Here is a 19,021-nt window from a genome sequence, read left to right on the forward strand (position 1 = left end):
AGCTCGCACCCACTGTACCCAACTACCTCTCCTCGGTGCCCCACTGGCTGTGGAAGGTGAGCGACGCATAGAAGAGCTACTTGGGGATTCTCGGGTGCTGTGCACCAACTCTGGGTCTGCGGATGCAGGTCCGAAGCTGCGAGGGCGAATTTGTTAGTACACTACCGTGAACAGGCACACCACCTGTTTTTACTTGATCTAGTGCATACAAAATGACTCCATACAAAACTACAGAACATGCAAGATTTTTGAGATGTTAAATATTCAGTGGAGAACAAAACTTACTTAACCTTCTACTAATGCATGTAGTACCAAAAAGCAGACATGATTTTAGCTTTCTTTACTCAAAAAATGAACATTAAGTGTTGTGAATTTCTCTGCCAAGTGGTTCAGAAATACATTATAAATAAACTAGTTAAAAAAAATGGTCAACCATCTTGGCCATGGTTCTATGGCCGTGTTCTATGTTCTAACATATGTTCTAACATGTTCTAACATAAACATGGTTCTATGTTTATGTTATTTCTCAAGCAATTGCTCCAAAACCATGGGGCTTCTGAAATGGCTGAGAAAGAAGAGGGAAGGCGGGGTAGCCTCTACTGCACTACAAGAAACACAGGCTCAACTGTACAAAGAAGCACATGGTCTCCACGCCTGATGACGGGAGAGAGCAGACCAGGTTTAGGAATGATAGGACAGTGCACTCTCTGCAACAGCCAACTACCACAGGTTTGAAAGGAAAGGTGAAAATTCTAGAGGGTAAAATCCAAGCCTTTCCATAGCATTCTGCCAAGAGGTGAAAACAAAGATACCAAAACACCTTGTTGCTACCAACTGATAAAGTGCCCTCCATCTTCAATGAGGATAGGTCTGTTTCCGCTCAGTGATGTTATAAAGTACTGTTTACTGACTTTGACTCCAACGCGAATAGGCTGCGTTAAGAGTGGAGAATTAGCCAAATATATCAAAGTGTTTAAACCACCATTTTGTTTGTGATTGTTTTCTTGGATGCAGGAAAATTACAGGGTTAGGTTAGTTGTAAGTGTAAAAGCCACAGGATTAAAAAAAACTCCACGGGGCAAAAATACACACGCACGCATGCACGTGCATGCACGAGAGCGCACGCACACACACCCACACACACACCCCCCCCCCCACACACACCCATAAATCCACACCCTAACAAACCAATCAGCAATCGATCAGTAAGATTTGTTATTAGCTGGCTATTCTTGATAGTAGTTTAACCCTGTTTTAGAATGCTACATTACCTTAAAAAAATCATCATGAATTCTTTGTTATCCACAATCTGAATAGAAGTCCCTAACCCAACCCCCCCCTTTAAAAATTTGAGGTACATTCAATTATTGCATGATTTGGCTAAGGAAAAAACCCTAACATTTTTAGCAAGCTTTTATGGATGGCAAGTCAAAGGAATCAATACTTTAAATGCAGGATAGCAAATTTAAGGGTATATGTTTTAATTACTTGCACTGCTCATGGAATAAACCTTGGAACATGTGTCTGAATACTTCCTGCAGGTCTTAACACCCATTTTAGGGCACTGCATTTTAAGAACATGGAATACATTTTGCAGATGTCACACTTAATGTGATGAATGGTTTAGAAAACAAAAATAGATCATGTAGGTGGGTTGGCAGATGTTCAGCAGAAGCCTATCGACAACTTGGGGAAACCTGGTAACAAGCGTATTTTTGAAGGGACGGGGCTCAACTTGTCCAGATTGTAAATCTCACCCCAGTGACAGCTTTGGTGCAGTGAGCAATCAGCATCCAAGGTGGGTCTGAGAGAGGATTTCCAAAGAATGTTCCTTGATTCTCCAAACAGAACCGAGGCCAATCCATTCAAAGAGCAAATGAAGAAAATCCGTAGGTACTAAGACAACTGTTCTCTGTATGACACTCACAGGCTATGGCTATGACTCTATGTTTCAATCCCCTTTTACTACCAGCAGGAGTTTGAAAGTGTTTGAATGCTCTAAAAACGTCTGAATCTAGAGGAGAAAAAAAAATATGCACACTGGAATGATTTCTCCTTTAGGCTTCCAAAATTTAAGATTTTATAAATAAAACTAGTCAGTTTTATCTAAAGACACATGACACCCATGTGAAAGGGGAGAGGAAATCCAAAGTTGAGTCATCCAGCAATTTAGGAGTGTGCCCCCTCACCTTAACTGAGCTCTCACGTAAAGCTGAAAGTCGCCGAGGGAAGATTTGGTCGCCGACCACGGGCAGCGCTCTGAACTCCGCCAGGAGGCCCCCAGGAGAGTGCGTCTTAAGGCAGAAGGCTAGAGCCGATTGCTGATCTCAGCACCCAGAGTTACGTCACAGCAGCCGCCGCTGCTCGCACAGTTAGGGCTGCACACACGGAGAGCTGGCCTTGGGATAGTCAGACCCTCGACACAACCTAATGAATAAACTAGCTAGGGAGCTGAAAAGGTCAAATGTTACTGGCGTATTTTGTCTTGGCTCTCCCTTGGGAATGAGCGGTATATTTTGTTGGAAATGGAAAAGAGACGGACTTGATCAGGAATCCGAGTAAAAGCCTGATCACGGTTTTCTCCTCTCTTCCAAAACATGTTTTTTTCTGGTAGTCTGATTTGTTATGAATTTCTCTCTCCCCTCACCCCTCGTAAAGTATTTAGCTGAAGAAGCTGGCAGATAGAGAGTGACAGACAGACAGGCAGCAGTGTGAGGCCACAGGAGAGCCCTTCTTCCAGAGCTGTCAGCCCATCCGTCCATCACTGAAGAAGAGCTTTGATTGCCTGGTTGTCAGTGGCTTCAAAGGCAGTTAGACCATCTGGACCTTTCACAGACTTATCAGCACCCTGAAAAGAGAGGGAAGAGCGTTAATACTAAATGAGTCCACCGTGACAGAAGAGAACTCCATTACCTGCACAGGCTAATGTTTATGTCCAGAATTAATAATCCCCAAACTAATGGAGTGCCTTCTACTGAAGAACACCCCCCCCCCCCACCAACCCCAAGTACTTGGCTAGATTGTAAGATTAAGTGGTAAAAATACCAAATTATTTTTTGGGCACTATGAACTGTAATTACAAACACAACTTGCCAAGAACAGGCAATGACTGCCTTTCATTTTATAGTACCATGCACACCCGTTAAGCTTTAAAAGATCATCTCTGTCTATAATCTACAACAGTGGGGAGGGGAGCTGGGTGGCCCAGTCGGTGAAGCAGCTGACTTCGGCTTAAGTCATGATCTCACGGTTTCTGAGTTCGAGCCCCAAGTTGGGCTCTCTGAAGGCAGTGCAGACCTTGCTTTGGATCCTCTGCCCTGCCCCCTCCCCATCCCCCCTTGCTTATTCTCTCTCTCTCTCAAACAAAAACAAAAATGGGGGAATCACTTTCGCTAAAGAAGAAAGTATTACTGTGACAAAATTGTTTTTCTTTGTAACACTTTGTGGAGAGTGCATGAATATGGCACATTTCTAAAATTCAGAGCTTACAAACCATTTATTTTAGACACAATCCTAAAGAACACTGTGTAATATTGGTCATTATGTTTACAAAAACTGAGCAGTAAATGACTGCTACGTGGGCTATGGAAGGAGGTCCCTTCTGTACCCTACGGAAATCCTCTCCAGCCTGCTCCAAAGCTTTACCTGGAGAGTGTGGCTCTGGAATATTTCACTTGGAACACGGCATTTCAGTTTTGAGACTGCACACACACACACACACACACACACACACACACACCTTTGTGTCTGTTGTTTTAGCTGCTTTACTAGAATGAAGCTCCGTGGGAGGGTGAATCCATCTGTATTCATTACCGCTGGGTTCCCAATACCTACAAAAGTGCCAATCACCTGGGGGGTGAATTAGCTCCCAAGCCAGGTCGGAACTTTTTAAACTCCCAGAGACCCCAATATTCCACCATCCAGGGGTTCTCCTCGCTAGTTACAGCCCCAACCAGTGTTTAGTCATCAACCAGCCTCTAGCGTCTCACCTTTCTCCCTCCTGCCAAATCTCCACTGTTCCTCTGTAAGACCTACAGAATTCTCTAAACTTGGTAGAAATGGTCACTTAGAGACCAACTCTAGTCAAGCCCAGGGGTCTCTTCTCCCATTTATGTCTCACTGCTCTAGTCGTAGGGCCCCCTCATCATGTCGTTATACATCTTGGGTTCTATACAAGATGCCTTCCCCCTTTGCTCGGACAGCCACTCACTCATTCAACAAATATTTAGGGAATGTGTAGACACTTTGTAAGGAGTAGGAGAATCAAAGAAAACCAAGATAGTCTGGCAGTCTGACTAGTGGGAGACAGACACATGAACCACTGTGACAGAGGGGACAAGAATAAGAGTGATCTGTTAACCACAATGGGATGTGCTAGGAGGATGTAAGGGAAAAAGGTTTCCTGGAGGAGGTAATGCTTGAGCTGAGTCTCGATGAATCAGCACAAGTTGATTAGGTAAGCCAAGAAGGAGATGGCATTCTAGGAAGTGTTAGTTAAATTGTTGTAAAGTCCTCCCCAATACGATTGTAACAGTTTCTGTTTCCTCATTTTGTAATCGAACTTAACCGCTTGGTGGAACACAGCCGAACTCCTAGTCAACTGGGAGAGAAATGTGTGGGTGAGAACTTCGATGGGGTAAGTCCTCCACAGGTTGTGCGGCAGTAATTGGGACCGCTCTGTTCAAACCGTCTCCCTTCCCAGCTGCTTTCATGATTAGCATTATAAACTATAATCGGGCACTAACAAAAAGTTAAATATTATAGCGAACATCTGTTGCACTTTAGCGGCCAGAGTTCATTTCCCTTCTTCTGAAAACAGCATCCGGATTTCATTTTGGGGAATCCTTTGTCCCCGCTGTGTGGAGTCCTGGGACTATGTAACTCAAGGTGCCATGTACTTTCCTCACCGTGGAGTGTCAAAGATTTACCTGACACACGCAGGACTCTCACTTCTGAATTCTGAATCTTGACTGGAGAGCAAAAGAGAGAATAAAAAGAGCTCACTTCTTGGGTGGCATAACCCGAAAGAGACCACTGAGGACTTCCTGCCATCTGGAGTCCTGCAGCTGCCATCTTCCCGCCCCAGTGAGCCTGGTCCTCCAGCTTTCCTGTTGGTTCTGGACTAGTCTTAAAAAATGCCTGAGGGGCGCCTGGGTGGCGCAGTCGGTTAAGCGTCCGACTTCAGCCAGGTCATGATCTCACGGTCCGTGAGTTCGAGCCCCACGTCGGGCTCTGGGCTGATGGCTCAGAGCCTGGAGCCTGTTTCTGATTCTGTGTCTCCCTCTCTCTCTGCCCCTCCCCCGTTCATGCTGTGTCTCTCTCTGTCCCAAAAATAAATAAACGTTGAAAAAAAAAATTAAAAAAAAAAAAAGCCTGATATCTGTTAATTTCTGCCATTTGCAACAACAAAAAAATCTAGCTGATTCACCGAAGTCACTTCCCCCCTAATTTTGACTCATCACAGAACTCAGAATATACAAAAACCCAAAAAATTCGTAAGTCTGTAAGACACTTTTGTTAACATTTTACTGTTTGTCTACACTTTTGTTCTAAAAATAAGCATATGCTGAAAACATATGTCTTTTAAACATAAATGAGGAACCCTAGAAGAACTAGAGTGACTACATATCAGACAACAGAAACTTTAAAATTAACCAGTATTATTACAAACATGGGCATTTCATAAGATAAAAGGTTGACTATTCAAATTCCAAAAATGAAATTGAGAAAACAGTTCCATTTATAATAGCATCAAAAAGAAAAAAAAAATACTTAGGAATAAATTTAACAAAGTCAAACCAGTTCTGAAAAAGACGAACCAGTTTTGTCAATGTGGATACGAAAATTAAAAAAATTTTTTAGTACTTAATGCAGTTACTAAAAAACTTACATAAATTGGTGTATTTGATTTGAAGAAACTGTTTTTAATCATTTGGTTTTAATTCTAGTGACGATTTTCATAGCTCTCAATAATATACTCAGGGTACTATTTGCATTATTAACTTTAGATACTACCTTCTTACTTCCTGCTACACGGGTGAGGCTTTAGCTCACCATCACCTTCTTCTCCAGACCCTCCCAATTTCTTGTCTTTAAAACATCAATTTCTCTTTCTTCATAAATTTAAATGACATTTTTAAAACTTTTTATAACTCTTATTTTTTGAGAGTGTGCACATGTGTGTGCGTGGGGGTTGGGGGAGGAGGGGCAGAGGGAGAGACTTTCAAGCAGGCTCCACGCTCAGCATGGAGCCCCACACGGGGCTTGATCTCAAAACTATGAGATCATGACCTGAGCCAAAGTCAAGAGTCTGACTGACTAGTTGAGTCACCCAGGTGTGACCAATGACACTTATTTAAGCCTTTATTTCTTGTTCCATCAGTTCTGACAGTATCTCATCCCTCTGTAAGATTCTCTGCCTTCCCATCACTCCTTCTATCTCTTAACTTGCCAGCTTTTTTATTTTGTCAAGACGAGCTTTTATATTCTGTTCTGTAAAAAGTTTCTTTTTTATCCTTTATAGTCACCGTGATGTATATTACATCCCCAGGACTTCTTCTTTATCTTTCAACCATTAAGTTTGTATCTTATGACGACCTTCACCCATTTTGCCCACTGCCCCAAACCTCCCACTTCTGGCAACCACCGGTCTGTTCAATGCACCTATGAGCACAGTATTTTGTTTCTTTGAAGATTCCACATACACGTGACATTATATAGTATTGGTTCTCTCTCTATACTGTGGTCTGACTTATTTCCACTTAGCATAATGCCCTGAAGGTCCATTTATGTTGCTGCAAATGGCAGAATTTCCTTTAATGGTTGAATAATAATATTCCTGTGTGCGTGCATTACAGATCACATTTTCTTTATCCATTTATTTCTCGATGGACACTCAGGTTGTTTCCATGTCTTGGCTACTGTCAACAATGCTGCTCTGAACACAGGGGTTGTGGGTATCTTTTCAAGATGGTGCTTTCACTACCCAGCAGGAGAATTGCTGGATCATGGGGTAGTCCTCTTTTTAACTTTTTTGAGGAACTCCCATACTCTTTTCCATAGTGGTGACACCGATTACATTCTTACAAACAGTATGCAAGGGCTCCCTTTTCTTCATATCCTTGCTAACGCTTGTTGTCTTATCTTTTTGCTGACAGCCATTCTAACAGGTGAGAGGTGGTATCTCATTGCCGCTTTGATTTGCATTTCCCTGATGCCTAGGGAAGCCACTTTACATATGTCAAGGAGATTATTAACCCCTGTGTTCTCTTCTAGATGTTTTATGATTTCAGGTCTCAATCCATTTTTAGTTGGTTTTTGTGCAAGGTGTAAGATGGTTGTCCGGTTTCATTCTTCTTCATGTGGCTGTTTGGTTTTCCCAGCACCATTTATTGAAGAGACTGCCATTTCCACACTGCATATTCTCGGCTCCTGTGTTGTAAATTATTGACCATACAGGTATGGGTTTATTTCTGGGCGCTCTATTCTGTTGCACTGATCTGTCAATCTATTTTTATGCTAACACATTACTGTTTTAAATTCTATAAGCTTTATAGTGTTTTGATCACGAAGTGTGAGGCCTCCAGCTTTATTCTTCTTTCTCAAGAGTGCTTTGGCTATTGGGAGTCTTTTGTCGTTCCATAATATAAAGTCTGGGATTGTTTGTTCTGTATCTGTGAAAGTACCACTGGATTTTGGGGTTGCGCTGAGTAGATCACTTTGGGTTTTATGTAAGTTTTAACAATGTAAATTAATTTTATTCTCTCAGACAGTCTAGTGGTAAGAGTATCAAAGTTGGTAGGATCATTCTATCCTGTAAGATCATTTAAGGCCGTAGGTCCCTTTTCCCATGTTATTGTCCTCATCATCTGGTTGAAGCTCACCTCTACATTTGTCTCCACCATAATTAATCTTTTCCTACAGACTTGTCCCTTTTTCAGTATTTTTTATAATGATAAAGACCACCATCATCTTCTGGAAAATGTGCGGACTCCATGTAGTTCTTGCTGCTTCGCATGTCATCAATCACCAAGTCTTTTTTTTTTTTTTTTTCAATATATGAAATTTATCGTCAAATTGGTTTCCATACAACACCCAGTGCTCATCCCAAAAGGTGCCCTCCTCAATACCCATCACCCACCCTCCCCTCCCTCCCCATCAACCCTCAGTTTGTTGTCAGTTTTTAAATTTTTTTTTTTTTTAATGTTTATTTATTTTTGAGACAGAGAGAGACAGAGCATGAACGGGGGAAGGTCAGAGAGAGGGAGACACAGAATCTGAAACAGGCTCCAGGCTCTGAGCTGTCAGCAGAGAGCCCGACGCGGGGCTCGAACTCACGGACCACGAGATCATGACCTGAGCCGAAGTCGGCCGCCTAACCGACTGAACCACCCAGGCGACCCTGTTCTCAGTTTTTAAGAGTCTCTTATGCTTTGGCTCTCTCCCACTCTAACCTCTTTTTTTTTTTTCTTCCCCTCCCCCATGGGTTTCTGTTAAGTTTCTCAGGATCCACATAAGAGTGAAAACATATGGTATCTGTCTTGCTCTGTATGGCTTATTTCACTTAGCATCACACTCTCCAGTTCCATCCACATTGCTACAAAGGGCCATATTTCATTCTTTCTCATTGCCACGTAGTACTCCATTGTGTATATAAACCACAATTTCTTTATCCATTCATCAGTTGATGGACATTTAGGCTCTTTCCATAAATTGACCAAGTCTTTAGAGGAGACTATTCTTAACATTTCTCATATGTCCTTGCAGCCACGACATTGAATAATTTCCTATCTTTTTTCACTTCTTACACCATTTTAATTCAGACTCCATACATCTGTTTGGGTGATGTTCGTTAAAATCCAAGTCTGATCACACGACTACTCACCTACCAAAAAAGTCTTAATGGCATCCTCAAAGAAGAGAATGAAAATAAATAGTATGTATGACAGAAGGCATAATCTGCTCAGTACTGACCTCTCTAGTCCTATTTCTTGTTAAATCCTTTATAGTGAATGCTGTAGCTGTGAGCTTGTTTTTTTTTTTTTTTTTTTTACCTTACCCTAACGTCACAGGGTCTCTCTGTGTCCCTGTGACTTTTCTCACATTGTTGCTTCTCTTTAGAATGGTACCCCACTTCTCTATTAGATTCCCGCACAAAAATGTCTAAGATTCAGCTCAAGTGTCAAATGCTTTTTATAAATTACATGACAGGTGCTTTATGAATCATGGTGCCTGAAGTTGTAATGGCATTCTTACTCAAAACACACTATCCCCTTGACCCCTAGGACCACACTTGACCTCTTCTGCCTTCAGATCCCTACTATGTCACATATAAATTCCTGCCACAGCAATCACAACACTTTAATGCGCTTGTTTTAGGTCTTTCTCTCCCCCTACTAGACTAAATACGTTGAAGCAGGAACCAAGCTTGTAAGTCTTGGGATTCCCAAGGCCTTACAGAGGATCAGTAACAGGCGGTCAATAAACGTTTATTAAATTACTTGATAAAGATAGGGAATATACATACACACTAAGGGACTGGAAGAAACAAAATTATTCGTTACAAATTACTATAAGCAGATCAAAAAGTACTGCCACTGTGAACAGGTTGCTCATTAGGCATAATATATAAAATGTTTAATTATCTTCAGGTAATTTCAACACTGGAGACCCTTCAGTTCTGACATCTGAGTAGAGAATCGGGACTAGGCTCATCTGCCTATATTTAGAGCAGGATTCAGGTGACTAACGTTTCCTGAAGAAGGAAATGGTCGTTATGGCCCAGTGGCCCAAGTACACAGGCAGGCCGTTTACCATTCTAGGGAGTAAAAGCTTTAAGACATTACAAGTAGCTTCTTGATCTTGAAAAGTCACAGGCTTAGACAATCAAGTATTACTTGATAGTAAACTGTAGAATACAGGCATTGTAAAAAAAAAAAAAAAAAAAAAAAGTTCTGCTATTTCTGTCCTTGAATAGAATAGTCTACAAGGTAGCTAGCTAAAAACATAAAAATTCAGCAACCGTGGTTTGGACAGCCAACTCACTTCTGGACAGAAAGTTCATTAGAATCAAACACAAAATGAATGCCTGAATGAATATAGCATGTTTCCTTTTATCTGATATTACAGGTCTCATAAGGACTCTCAAAATTCAAAAAGGAACAAAAAAGTGCTTTGTCCTCCCCCTTCCACCACCCGAGTTGAACTTACTCAACTGTTCCATTCTCTGTGAAGACCCGAATTTCCCAGGCAGTTGGCTCTCCCCTCCCCTGTATATCTCTGGCACTTGCCGATTCTACTTCAAAGTAGATACTGGGGCTTGGCTCAGCTGGTGTCCAGTGCACCCCCTTCTTCCTGGCTTTCCTCTGCTACAGAGGTGGGAGAGAAACTGAATCCTGAATCCCCAGACTCCCTCAGAGCTACACAGGGCCATCTGACACCAATTCGGTCTCCCCTGTGGAGGGCTTTCCTGAAAAGCAAAGAGTCCTTAGCTCTCTTCTCCTGCTCCCATCCAAAACACAGACGCAATGCCTAGAGGTTCAGCAGTCCTCTTGTGACCCTAAGACAGGGAAGATGGAGGAGAAGGGAGTGTGGGACATTGATGCCCAGCCTCGGACTGCATCCCTTCAGACATCTTGTTATGAGTCATTTTCTTGTTGAAGTCACCGTGGTAGTTTTGGTTATAGCTGGACTCCATTTCTTTTAAGGCTCTTACCACAGTCTGTTAATTAGGTTAACAGACCTGTCCCCCCCCAAATTAGGTGGGGCTCCATGAGGGCAGGGGTCTTGTCATATTCATCTCTGTACCCTTACCACGCAGGATGACGCCTGGGATACAGCAGATGCTCAACAAAAATTTACATGTGGGTCACAGTGCAAACGAGTATTAGTAACATCAGTCACCCTCAGTGATCACATATATTCACCACATTAAAAGGAAAAACTACCTTTTCTACCATCTTGTGTATATATGCACCAAAGCTAGTCACTGTGTTAGAATACTGTAAATTCCTTATTTTGAATCGGTCAATTCATACACATTTTAGAACTGTCTTGAGATACTGCTTCTCAAGAATTATCTCATGATTTGGGGCATCTGTTCATAGTTACACTGTAGTATGATAAGATGCTCAGAACCTGGGAACTTTCAACTGTTTGAATACACATTTAAATATTACCATTACTATAGAACTTACACAATTCAATTCTGGAATCTACTAAAAACAGTAACATTTAAAAAAATATTCAAATACCTACATTTACACATGTCGTATAATGTTATTCACTGGTACAGGATTTAACCGTGCATTTAATTTACATATTGATACAGGTACCACAGTAAAGAATACTTCTGGGCACCCCAAAAACCGAATACAATACTCAACACAGTGAATGTTAGGTTTCTTAAATTTTGTAGCAGTTTTGAGTTTTTAACCTAATACTACATATATATCATCTCATTTTATCCTCACAGCAGCCCTGTAAAGTAGGCACTGTTATCTTTTTAATAGAGATTTAATTTAAGCTCAGAGAGGTTAAGAAATTTGCCCAAAGTCAGTCAGCAAGTTATGGTAACTAGAGCTTTCTGACTCCACATCTCGTGTTCCGTGCCAGCTTTAGTTAAAAATGACCCAGGGCTGGGGTGCCTGCGTGGCTCACCTGGTTGAGTGTTTGGCTCTTGATTTCGGCTCAGGTCATGATCTCACGGTTTGTGGGTTTGAGCCCCGTTTGGGACGACTCTCTCTCCCTCTCTGCCATTCCCTCACTCTCTCTCTCAAAATAAATAAACTAAAAAAAAAAATGACCTATGGCTTTTCTCCTAAAAAGGTTAGGATGAGACCCAGATTCTACAATTTATTAACTTTAGGTATTCTCAACATTTCTGTGTCTCCTGCTACAGGGAAATGAAGAACCCTGTACAACTATAGATACAGTGTGTCATCTGTTGAACCCTTTCAAGCTAAAGAACATTTGCAGAGATAACCAATTCCTGTCTATTCAACAAACATTCATAAAGTTTCTGTGAATTACCAGACATCGTTTTGATACAGTTTTACTAGAACACAGTCATGCTTATTATTATTATTTTTTAACATGTTGCTTATGGCTGCTTTTGTGCTACAACCGCAGAGCTGGGTAGCTGTAACAGACACCGTATGGTCTGCAAAGCCTCAAGTATTTATTTTTGGTCCTTTGCAGAAACTGTCAACTCCTATCCTGGGGCGTTAAAGAGAACAAGAGGCTGGTTCTCTGCATATGTTCATAATCTGGAGAGGACAAAGGAAAGGATTGCGTATGCAAACATAAGTCAGCATGGTAAATACGGGCACACCTCAATTTAATGTGTTCTGCTTCAGTGTGCTTTGCAGATACAGTGTTCTTGTTTTTGAACAAAGTAAAGGCCTGTGGGAACCGTGGGTCAAGCAAGTCTATGAGTGCCACTCTTCTAACAGCGTTTGCTCATTTCCTGTCTCTGTGTCACATTTTGGTAATTCTTACAGTATGTGAAACTTTTTCATTTCTTCTGTTTTGGGGATCTGGCATCAGTGATCTTCGTTCCCACTGCAACTGTTTTGGCACACCATTCACTGTGACCCTGTGAGATGGCAAACTTATCGACAGATGACCTTACGTGTATTCTGACTGTTCACCGACTGGCTGTTACCCTCTCTCCCGATCCTCCGGCCTCCCTGCCCCCTGAAACACAACAGTATTGAAGTGGGCCAATCAGTCAGCCTATACTGGCCTCTAAGTGTTCAAGGGAAAGGAAGAGGTGCAGGTGGTCCCTTTAAGTGTGGTGACGGGAGATGTACCGAACGGGGTGAACGACGCAGGCAGGGCCGCACGGCGTTCGGCTACGAACGACCTTCTGAGGACAGTCAGAAGGAGGATCACCTGAATCCGGACTGTGGCTGGACGAGGGTGACTAAAACCATGAAAAGCAAAACTCTGGATGAGGCGGGCGGGGGACTACTCTACTGGCTCTGTGCTGAAGACCAAGCTTAGGATTACATGTGAAGGAACTTGCTCAAAACCACAAAGTGATTATGAGGCAGAACTGAGAACTCAACTTGGGGGTGGTGTGTGTGGCACCAAGGCACCCGGTAAGTAGGTCACTGACCAGAACTACTTCCTGACCACGCCAGGCTGAAAGATCTAAATGGTTTAAAATAACAAGCTTACAACGGGTACATTTGTGTAGGGGATCTGGACAACAGTGTAACAACTGGTCTCTCCGTGATTTAAGTGGTGAAATTCAGAGCTGGATCAATTCTGACAATGCAGTTTCTTTTTAAAGTAATTCAGAAAGGCATCGCTGAGTTCAGTGAGGGTCACTGGTCCTGAAATGCTTTTAAAACCAAACCTGCCTAAGTTAGATGGAACAGAACTTGGGGGTTCCGAGCAATCATAAAATCCTAGCTTGAGCATATGTAAAGCTGTCTAGGTTTTTCTGGGGATGGGGCAGTGAGTAATCAGAGCGAAAAAGGGTTCTAACTTCAAGTACATATTTGTTTATGCTGAGAAGGGTGACTTCCCAATCTTTGTATCTTACACATTTAATTCTCAGTTCAAACGGCAAAAATCGGTACCACAGACACTTGGAGGATTTGATAATGCTGGCGTTTGAGGGGGGTATTCAGTTTTTATCATTAACTGGCTGCTTGGTATTTAAATAGAACACAAATATGTTCAGTAAAAACATCAGTGTTCCAAATTTTTGTAGACTGAGTTTTAGTATTTTTTACTCTAAGACACACTTTATGTAAAACATTAGTAGTCTGACTTCCTTTTAATAAAAGGAAAGGTGGCTGAGCAAACCTTTGTGTCTGTACCTCACTCATTTATCCTACTCAAACAGAAGCAAGTAACTTCGAGAGTGGTCTTTACACAGCTATGAGTCACTAAAATTGGTGTCGCACAATTAGCGGTTACCTATTTTGGTGTATGGTTACAGTAGACTTGCTAAGGAGGTAACTTCTTTGACACAATGTGAAGCAGAGAAATAATGGAAAACAAAGCCAAATTTTCTTTGGATTTCCTCCTCTCAGTTATAGCTTAATGTGCTAAATATCACTAATAACAAATGACAGTTTATAATAATAATTTAAGTATGCTGTAGGTTTGTAATCTAGGAATAAAACAGTAATTCGTGCTTTAAAACTTTCGCTAGGGGCGCCTGGGTGGCTCGGTCGGTTAAGCGGCCGACTTTGGCTCAGGTCATGATCTCGCGGTCCGTGAGTTCGAGCCCTGCGTCGGGCTCTGTGCTGACCACTCAGAGCCTGGAGCCTGTTTCAGATTCTGTGTCTCCCTCTCTGTCTGACCCTCCCCCGTTCATGCTCTGTCTCTCTCTGTCTCAAAAATAAATAAACCTTAAAAAAAATTTTTTTTTAAATAAATAAATAAAACTTTCGCTAAGTTTTCAATTCACAAGATTTTCATTCTCACATGCTAGGGTACAACTTTTTCTCTTTAAAAGAATTCTTGTTCTCACAGGAAGTTGGTCATTTTTAGTAATAGCATATACTTACATGAGGATAATATGAACACACCAGAGTAAATGACATAGCTTATCTGTCTACATTCTACATCGTAGCAAACTTAACATGTTTTTCTTTCTTGAATGTTTATTTTTGAGAGAGGGACAAAGAGAGAGAGCGAGCGAGAGCAGAGAGAGAGACACACACACACACAGAATCCGAAGCAGGCTCCAGGCTCTGAGCTGTCTGCACAGAGCCTGATGCGGGGCTTGAACTCATGAACTGTGAGATCATGACCCCAGCCAAAGTTGGATGCTTAACCAACTGAGCCATCCAGGCGCCCCAAACTTAACACCTTTAAATGAGGTATACAAGCAAACATTTAAATATTTCCCTCTCCCCCACATTGGTTTATTTCGAAATGGTTTTCTCTAGGATTAGGAAACAAGGATACTTCTTAAAATCCAATAATGAACATATAAATTATGAGGCATTACATAAATTATAAGGAATTTTAGTAAGTATTAATGTAGAAATGTTGATAGATATCAGATACTATATACCATAACAATGTTATGGGAAATGTCTAACAGAGAGTTTGCTGCAGGCAAACATTTCTCTCAGAGAATTGTATCTTTAACCAAACTAGAAGATACCAATTTTGTATATCAAAATACAGCTGTGAAAAAGAAATTAATTTTGGACTTACGAAAGTCTACTGGCTAATATTTTAATTCACGAGTATCATTTCATGCTTAACCTTTTAACTAATGTGTTCATGAAATGATGCTATTTCTCAGGCATATGAGATTTTAATCAGGAATAAACAGTGAAAATTCCAGATCATTGTCTTGTAAGCTCTTGTTTGGTTACACTAGTTGATGATAAAACTTTTCAACAAATGAGCACTAGCAGAGTTGGAAAAAAGCATCCAGAATGACAGCTACATTCTTAACTTGCATCACTTAGGAAGGGTCATGTTCCCACTGAGGGCTAGAACCTTAACATGACATGCACTATAAATTCCAAACTATTCATGAGCTAGAACAGCGGTCAGCAAACTGTGACCCAGATGCTGGTTTTTGTAAGTAAAGTTTTACTGGAATGCAGCCATGCTTGTTCATTTCTGTACTGTCTAGGACAGCTTTTTAGAATTACAGTCGACATACAATGTTATATTAGTTTCACGTATACAACAGTGATTGGACAACTCTACACATTATGGAATCTCAGCACAAGTGCAGCTACCATCTGTCACCATAAAACCCTATGATGACGCTACTGACTATATTCCTGTGCGGCACCTTTCATCCCTGTGACTTACACATTACATAATTGGAAGCCTATACTTCCCACTCCCTTTTGCCCACCTTGCCCATCCTCCTCTTTCCCTCCTCTCTGGCAACTACCAGTTTGTTCTCTGTGATTATGACTCTGTTTCTGCTTTTTTGTTTTGCTTTTTAGCAAAAAAGTTCACTTATAAGTGAAATCGTATGGTATTTGTCTTTATCTGACTGACTTCACTTAGCATAATACCTTCTAGAGCCATCCATGCTGTAACAAATGGCAAGACTGCATACTTTTTCATGGCTGAGTAATATTCCACTGTGTGTGTGTGTGTGTGTGTGTGTGTGTGTGTGTGTGTGTGTGTCTCCTCTATCCATTAATCTATGGACTCTAAATTGCTGCAATAAACACAGGAGTGCATAAACCTTTTTGTATTAGTATTTTGGTTTTCTTTGGATAAATACCCAGTAGTGGAAGTACTGTATTGTATGGTAGTTCTACTTAAAAAATTTTAAAGAAACTTCTATACTGTTTTCCACAATGGCTATACCAATCTACATTCCCACCAACAATGCACGATGGCTACCTTTTCCCCCGATCCTTGACGTTTGTTATTCCTTGTCTTTTTGACACTAGCCATTCTGGCTGGTGTTAAGGTATTATTTCACTGTGGGTTTGATTTATATTTCTCTAATGATTCATGATGTTGAGCATCTTTTCATGTGTCTATTGGCCATTTATATGTGCTCTTTGGAAAAGTGTCTATTTGTGTAGTGGTTTTTTTTTTTTATTTTTGGTGTTGAGCTGTAGGTTTATATATTTGGGATATTAACCCCTTATTGAATTTATCATTTGTAAATCTCTCATTTAGTAGGTTGCCTTTTCATTTTGTTAATAGTGTCTTTCACTGTGCAAAGGCTTCTTATTTTGCTATAGTCCCAGTAGTCTATTTTTCTTTTCTTTTCCTTGCCTTAGAAAATGTTGCTAAGGCCAATGTCAAAGGTTAACCATATTAAGCATGGGTTTGTTTCTGGGCTCTATTCTAGTCCACTGGACAGAATGTGTGTATTTTTGTGCCAACACCATGCTGTTTTATTAAAGCTTTGTAGCAGGTATCTTGAAATTAGAGACTGTGATGCCTCCAGCTTTGGCTATTCAGGGTCTCCTGTGATTCCACACAAATTTCAGTATTTGTTCTAGTTTGCCTATGGCAGTTTTAGAGTGGCAGAGTTATGCCAGAAAACACATGGTCTTCAAAGTCATACATGACTTTTTAAGAAAAAGTCTGCCAACCTCTGGACCACAGGATATTTTTGTATCACTTTTTAAGATTTTAAAGGCAAAACCCAAAAACCTTTATTCAACTGAGATCATTACAATTCAAAATGATATATACTTAAACAGTCTGTTTTGCTTTGATAAAAACAGGTAGAAGTCTTATCAGGTCTGGCCTTTTCACTGCTGCTGTGCTCGTTGGTTGCCAGTTCTCTATCCTGGATGTGTGTTTCACACTCTTGCTTGGGCTTCTTCCTCCTCTGCTACTGCTACTCAGGAGGCTTCTCGAGCCTGCATTTTGACCTGTTCTGTCTCTTTTCCTTGTCTCTTCTCACCAGTTTTGCATAGTATTTTTCATGTGCTCTGGATGTTGTGGAAGTACCAGGAACTTTGATCACCATCTTACCATTCAGCACTTATGTAGTTTTAGCTTTTTAAAAAAATTTTTAAAAATATTTATTTATTTTTGAGAGAGAGAGAGAAAGAGAGTAGGGGAAGGGCAAAGAGAGATGGAAACACAGAATCCAAAGCAGACTCCAGGCTGAGCTGTCAGCACAGAGGACGAAGCGGAGCTCAAACCTATGAAAGTGGGATGCTTGACTGACTGAGCCACCCAGGCACCCCTACCTCAATTTTGTTTTCCTAGCTTATTTTTTTTTAACTTTAGTGTTTGTTTTTTATTTTAATATTCACTTAGATTTTTTCATATGCTAATTTCTTACGATCCTTCTTGCCTCTCGGTTTTTCTCTTTGGGTTTATGGTGTATCCAGTCTTCACTTGTTTCTTGCTCAGGGTACTAACCACTTCAAGGCTTGGAGCCACCCTGGATCAGTTCCTACCTTTTGCAATGACACTCTCTTGCTCGTGTCGGGGCATGTTATTTTCCTCAGTGCCATCCTCTCTGCTTTCTGTGTCTGAAGGATTCATTACAATGTCTTCTCTAATGAACCTCATACCATGGCATGTGCTCAGGCCTCCATCTCGAAGTGGAAGTCCCACATGTATTGATCTTCTTTTTTTTTAAATTTCTAGCTCAAAAATCAGGCCAAATAACTTTTACGTACAGAAATATACGTGTTACATTTCTCATAACTATCCCTGTAAAAGTTGTTTCTTTTACTATATGGACAATCAAGGATTAAATGTTTTAAATTCCCGCTTGTGTCATAGACTTCATCTTCCACTGCACTAAAGGAGAACCAAACACGAAAACTTGTCCCAACTATGTGATATACTATCACTTACTGATTTGACATCATTCTAGTAACCCTCCTTTCTTTTGTTTTAGTGGTTTTCTCTTTTTTCCCTATTAGTTGTGATCACACTGAGTTTTTAACTTTATTTTGTTTTTTTCCTATACTAATGATATACCAGCTGGATAATAAATTAAAAACGTCAATTTGGTAAACTTCTCAAACTAAGTACTTTTAACACAAATTCGTAATAATCTATAAGGATTCTAACTTTTGATAAAAGGCAGAACGAGATTTCATAATACAAGCATTGATCGTAACAAAAAAAAAAAATGCACTGGAATAGCCTTATTTTAGCAACTAAGGATTTCTGAAAGCACAATCAATTTCCAAAAAAAAATCGGGCTAACAAAACTATAGGGTATCCATTAAAGAAGGTTATGCAATAATAAAAAAAAGTAATTTTGAAAAAGCAGAACTAAATTTTCCTATGCTGTTTTCATAAAGGTAAAAAAACCCCTTTCATCTAAAATAATAGCTCTGCATGGGTACAATTGATCTGCCATCAACAGAGCCACCTCTGAATGTCACTTAGCTCCAAAAATCAAGACTCATACACAAATAAAATAACAGTATTACAGTTACAAGTAAAAATAAATAAGCTAGTTAAAAGTCAAACAACTCAACTTACAACCAATAATTTAGCAGAAGAGTACATAATTACAGAGACCCTTCTAAGAAACCATGTTAGGGCCTAATGGATATACACATCAAGCCAGAAGATTCCT

General features: G+C 40.6%; 1 protein-coding gene across 1 annotated transcript in view; it reads right to left on the reverse strand.

Moving 5' to 3' along the window:
* Positions 1–599: 599 nt before the first annotated feature.
* The window catches only part of MTPN (myotrophin), a 58,545-nt gene continuing 40,123 nt past the window's right edge, over positions 600–19,021 (reverse strand). Inside the window, exon 4 of the mRNA XM_045495783.1 lies at positions 600–2,848. Coding sequence (XP_045351739.1) covers positions 2,762–2,848 — 87 coding nt within the window. The 3' untranslated portion in view covers positions 600–2,761. The remainder of the gene's footprint in view (positions 2,849–19,021) is intronic.

Source organism: Leopardus geoffroyi, chromosome A2 (genome assembly GCF_018350155.1).
Source record: "Leopardus geoffroyi isolate Oge1 chromosome A2, O.geoffroyi_Oge1_pat1.0, whole genome shotgun sequence".
Lineage (NCBI taxonomy): Eukaryota > Metazoa > Chordata > Mammalia > Carnivora > Felidae > Leopardus > Leopardus geoffroyi.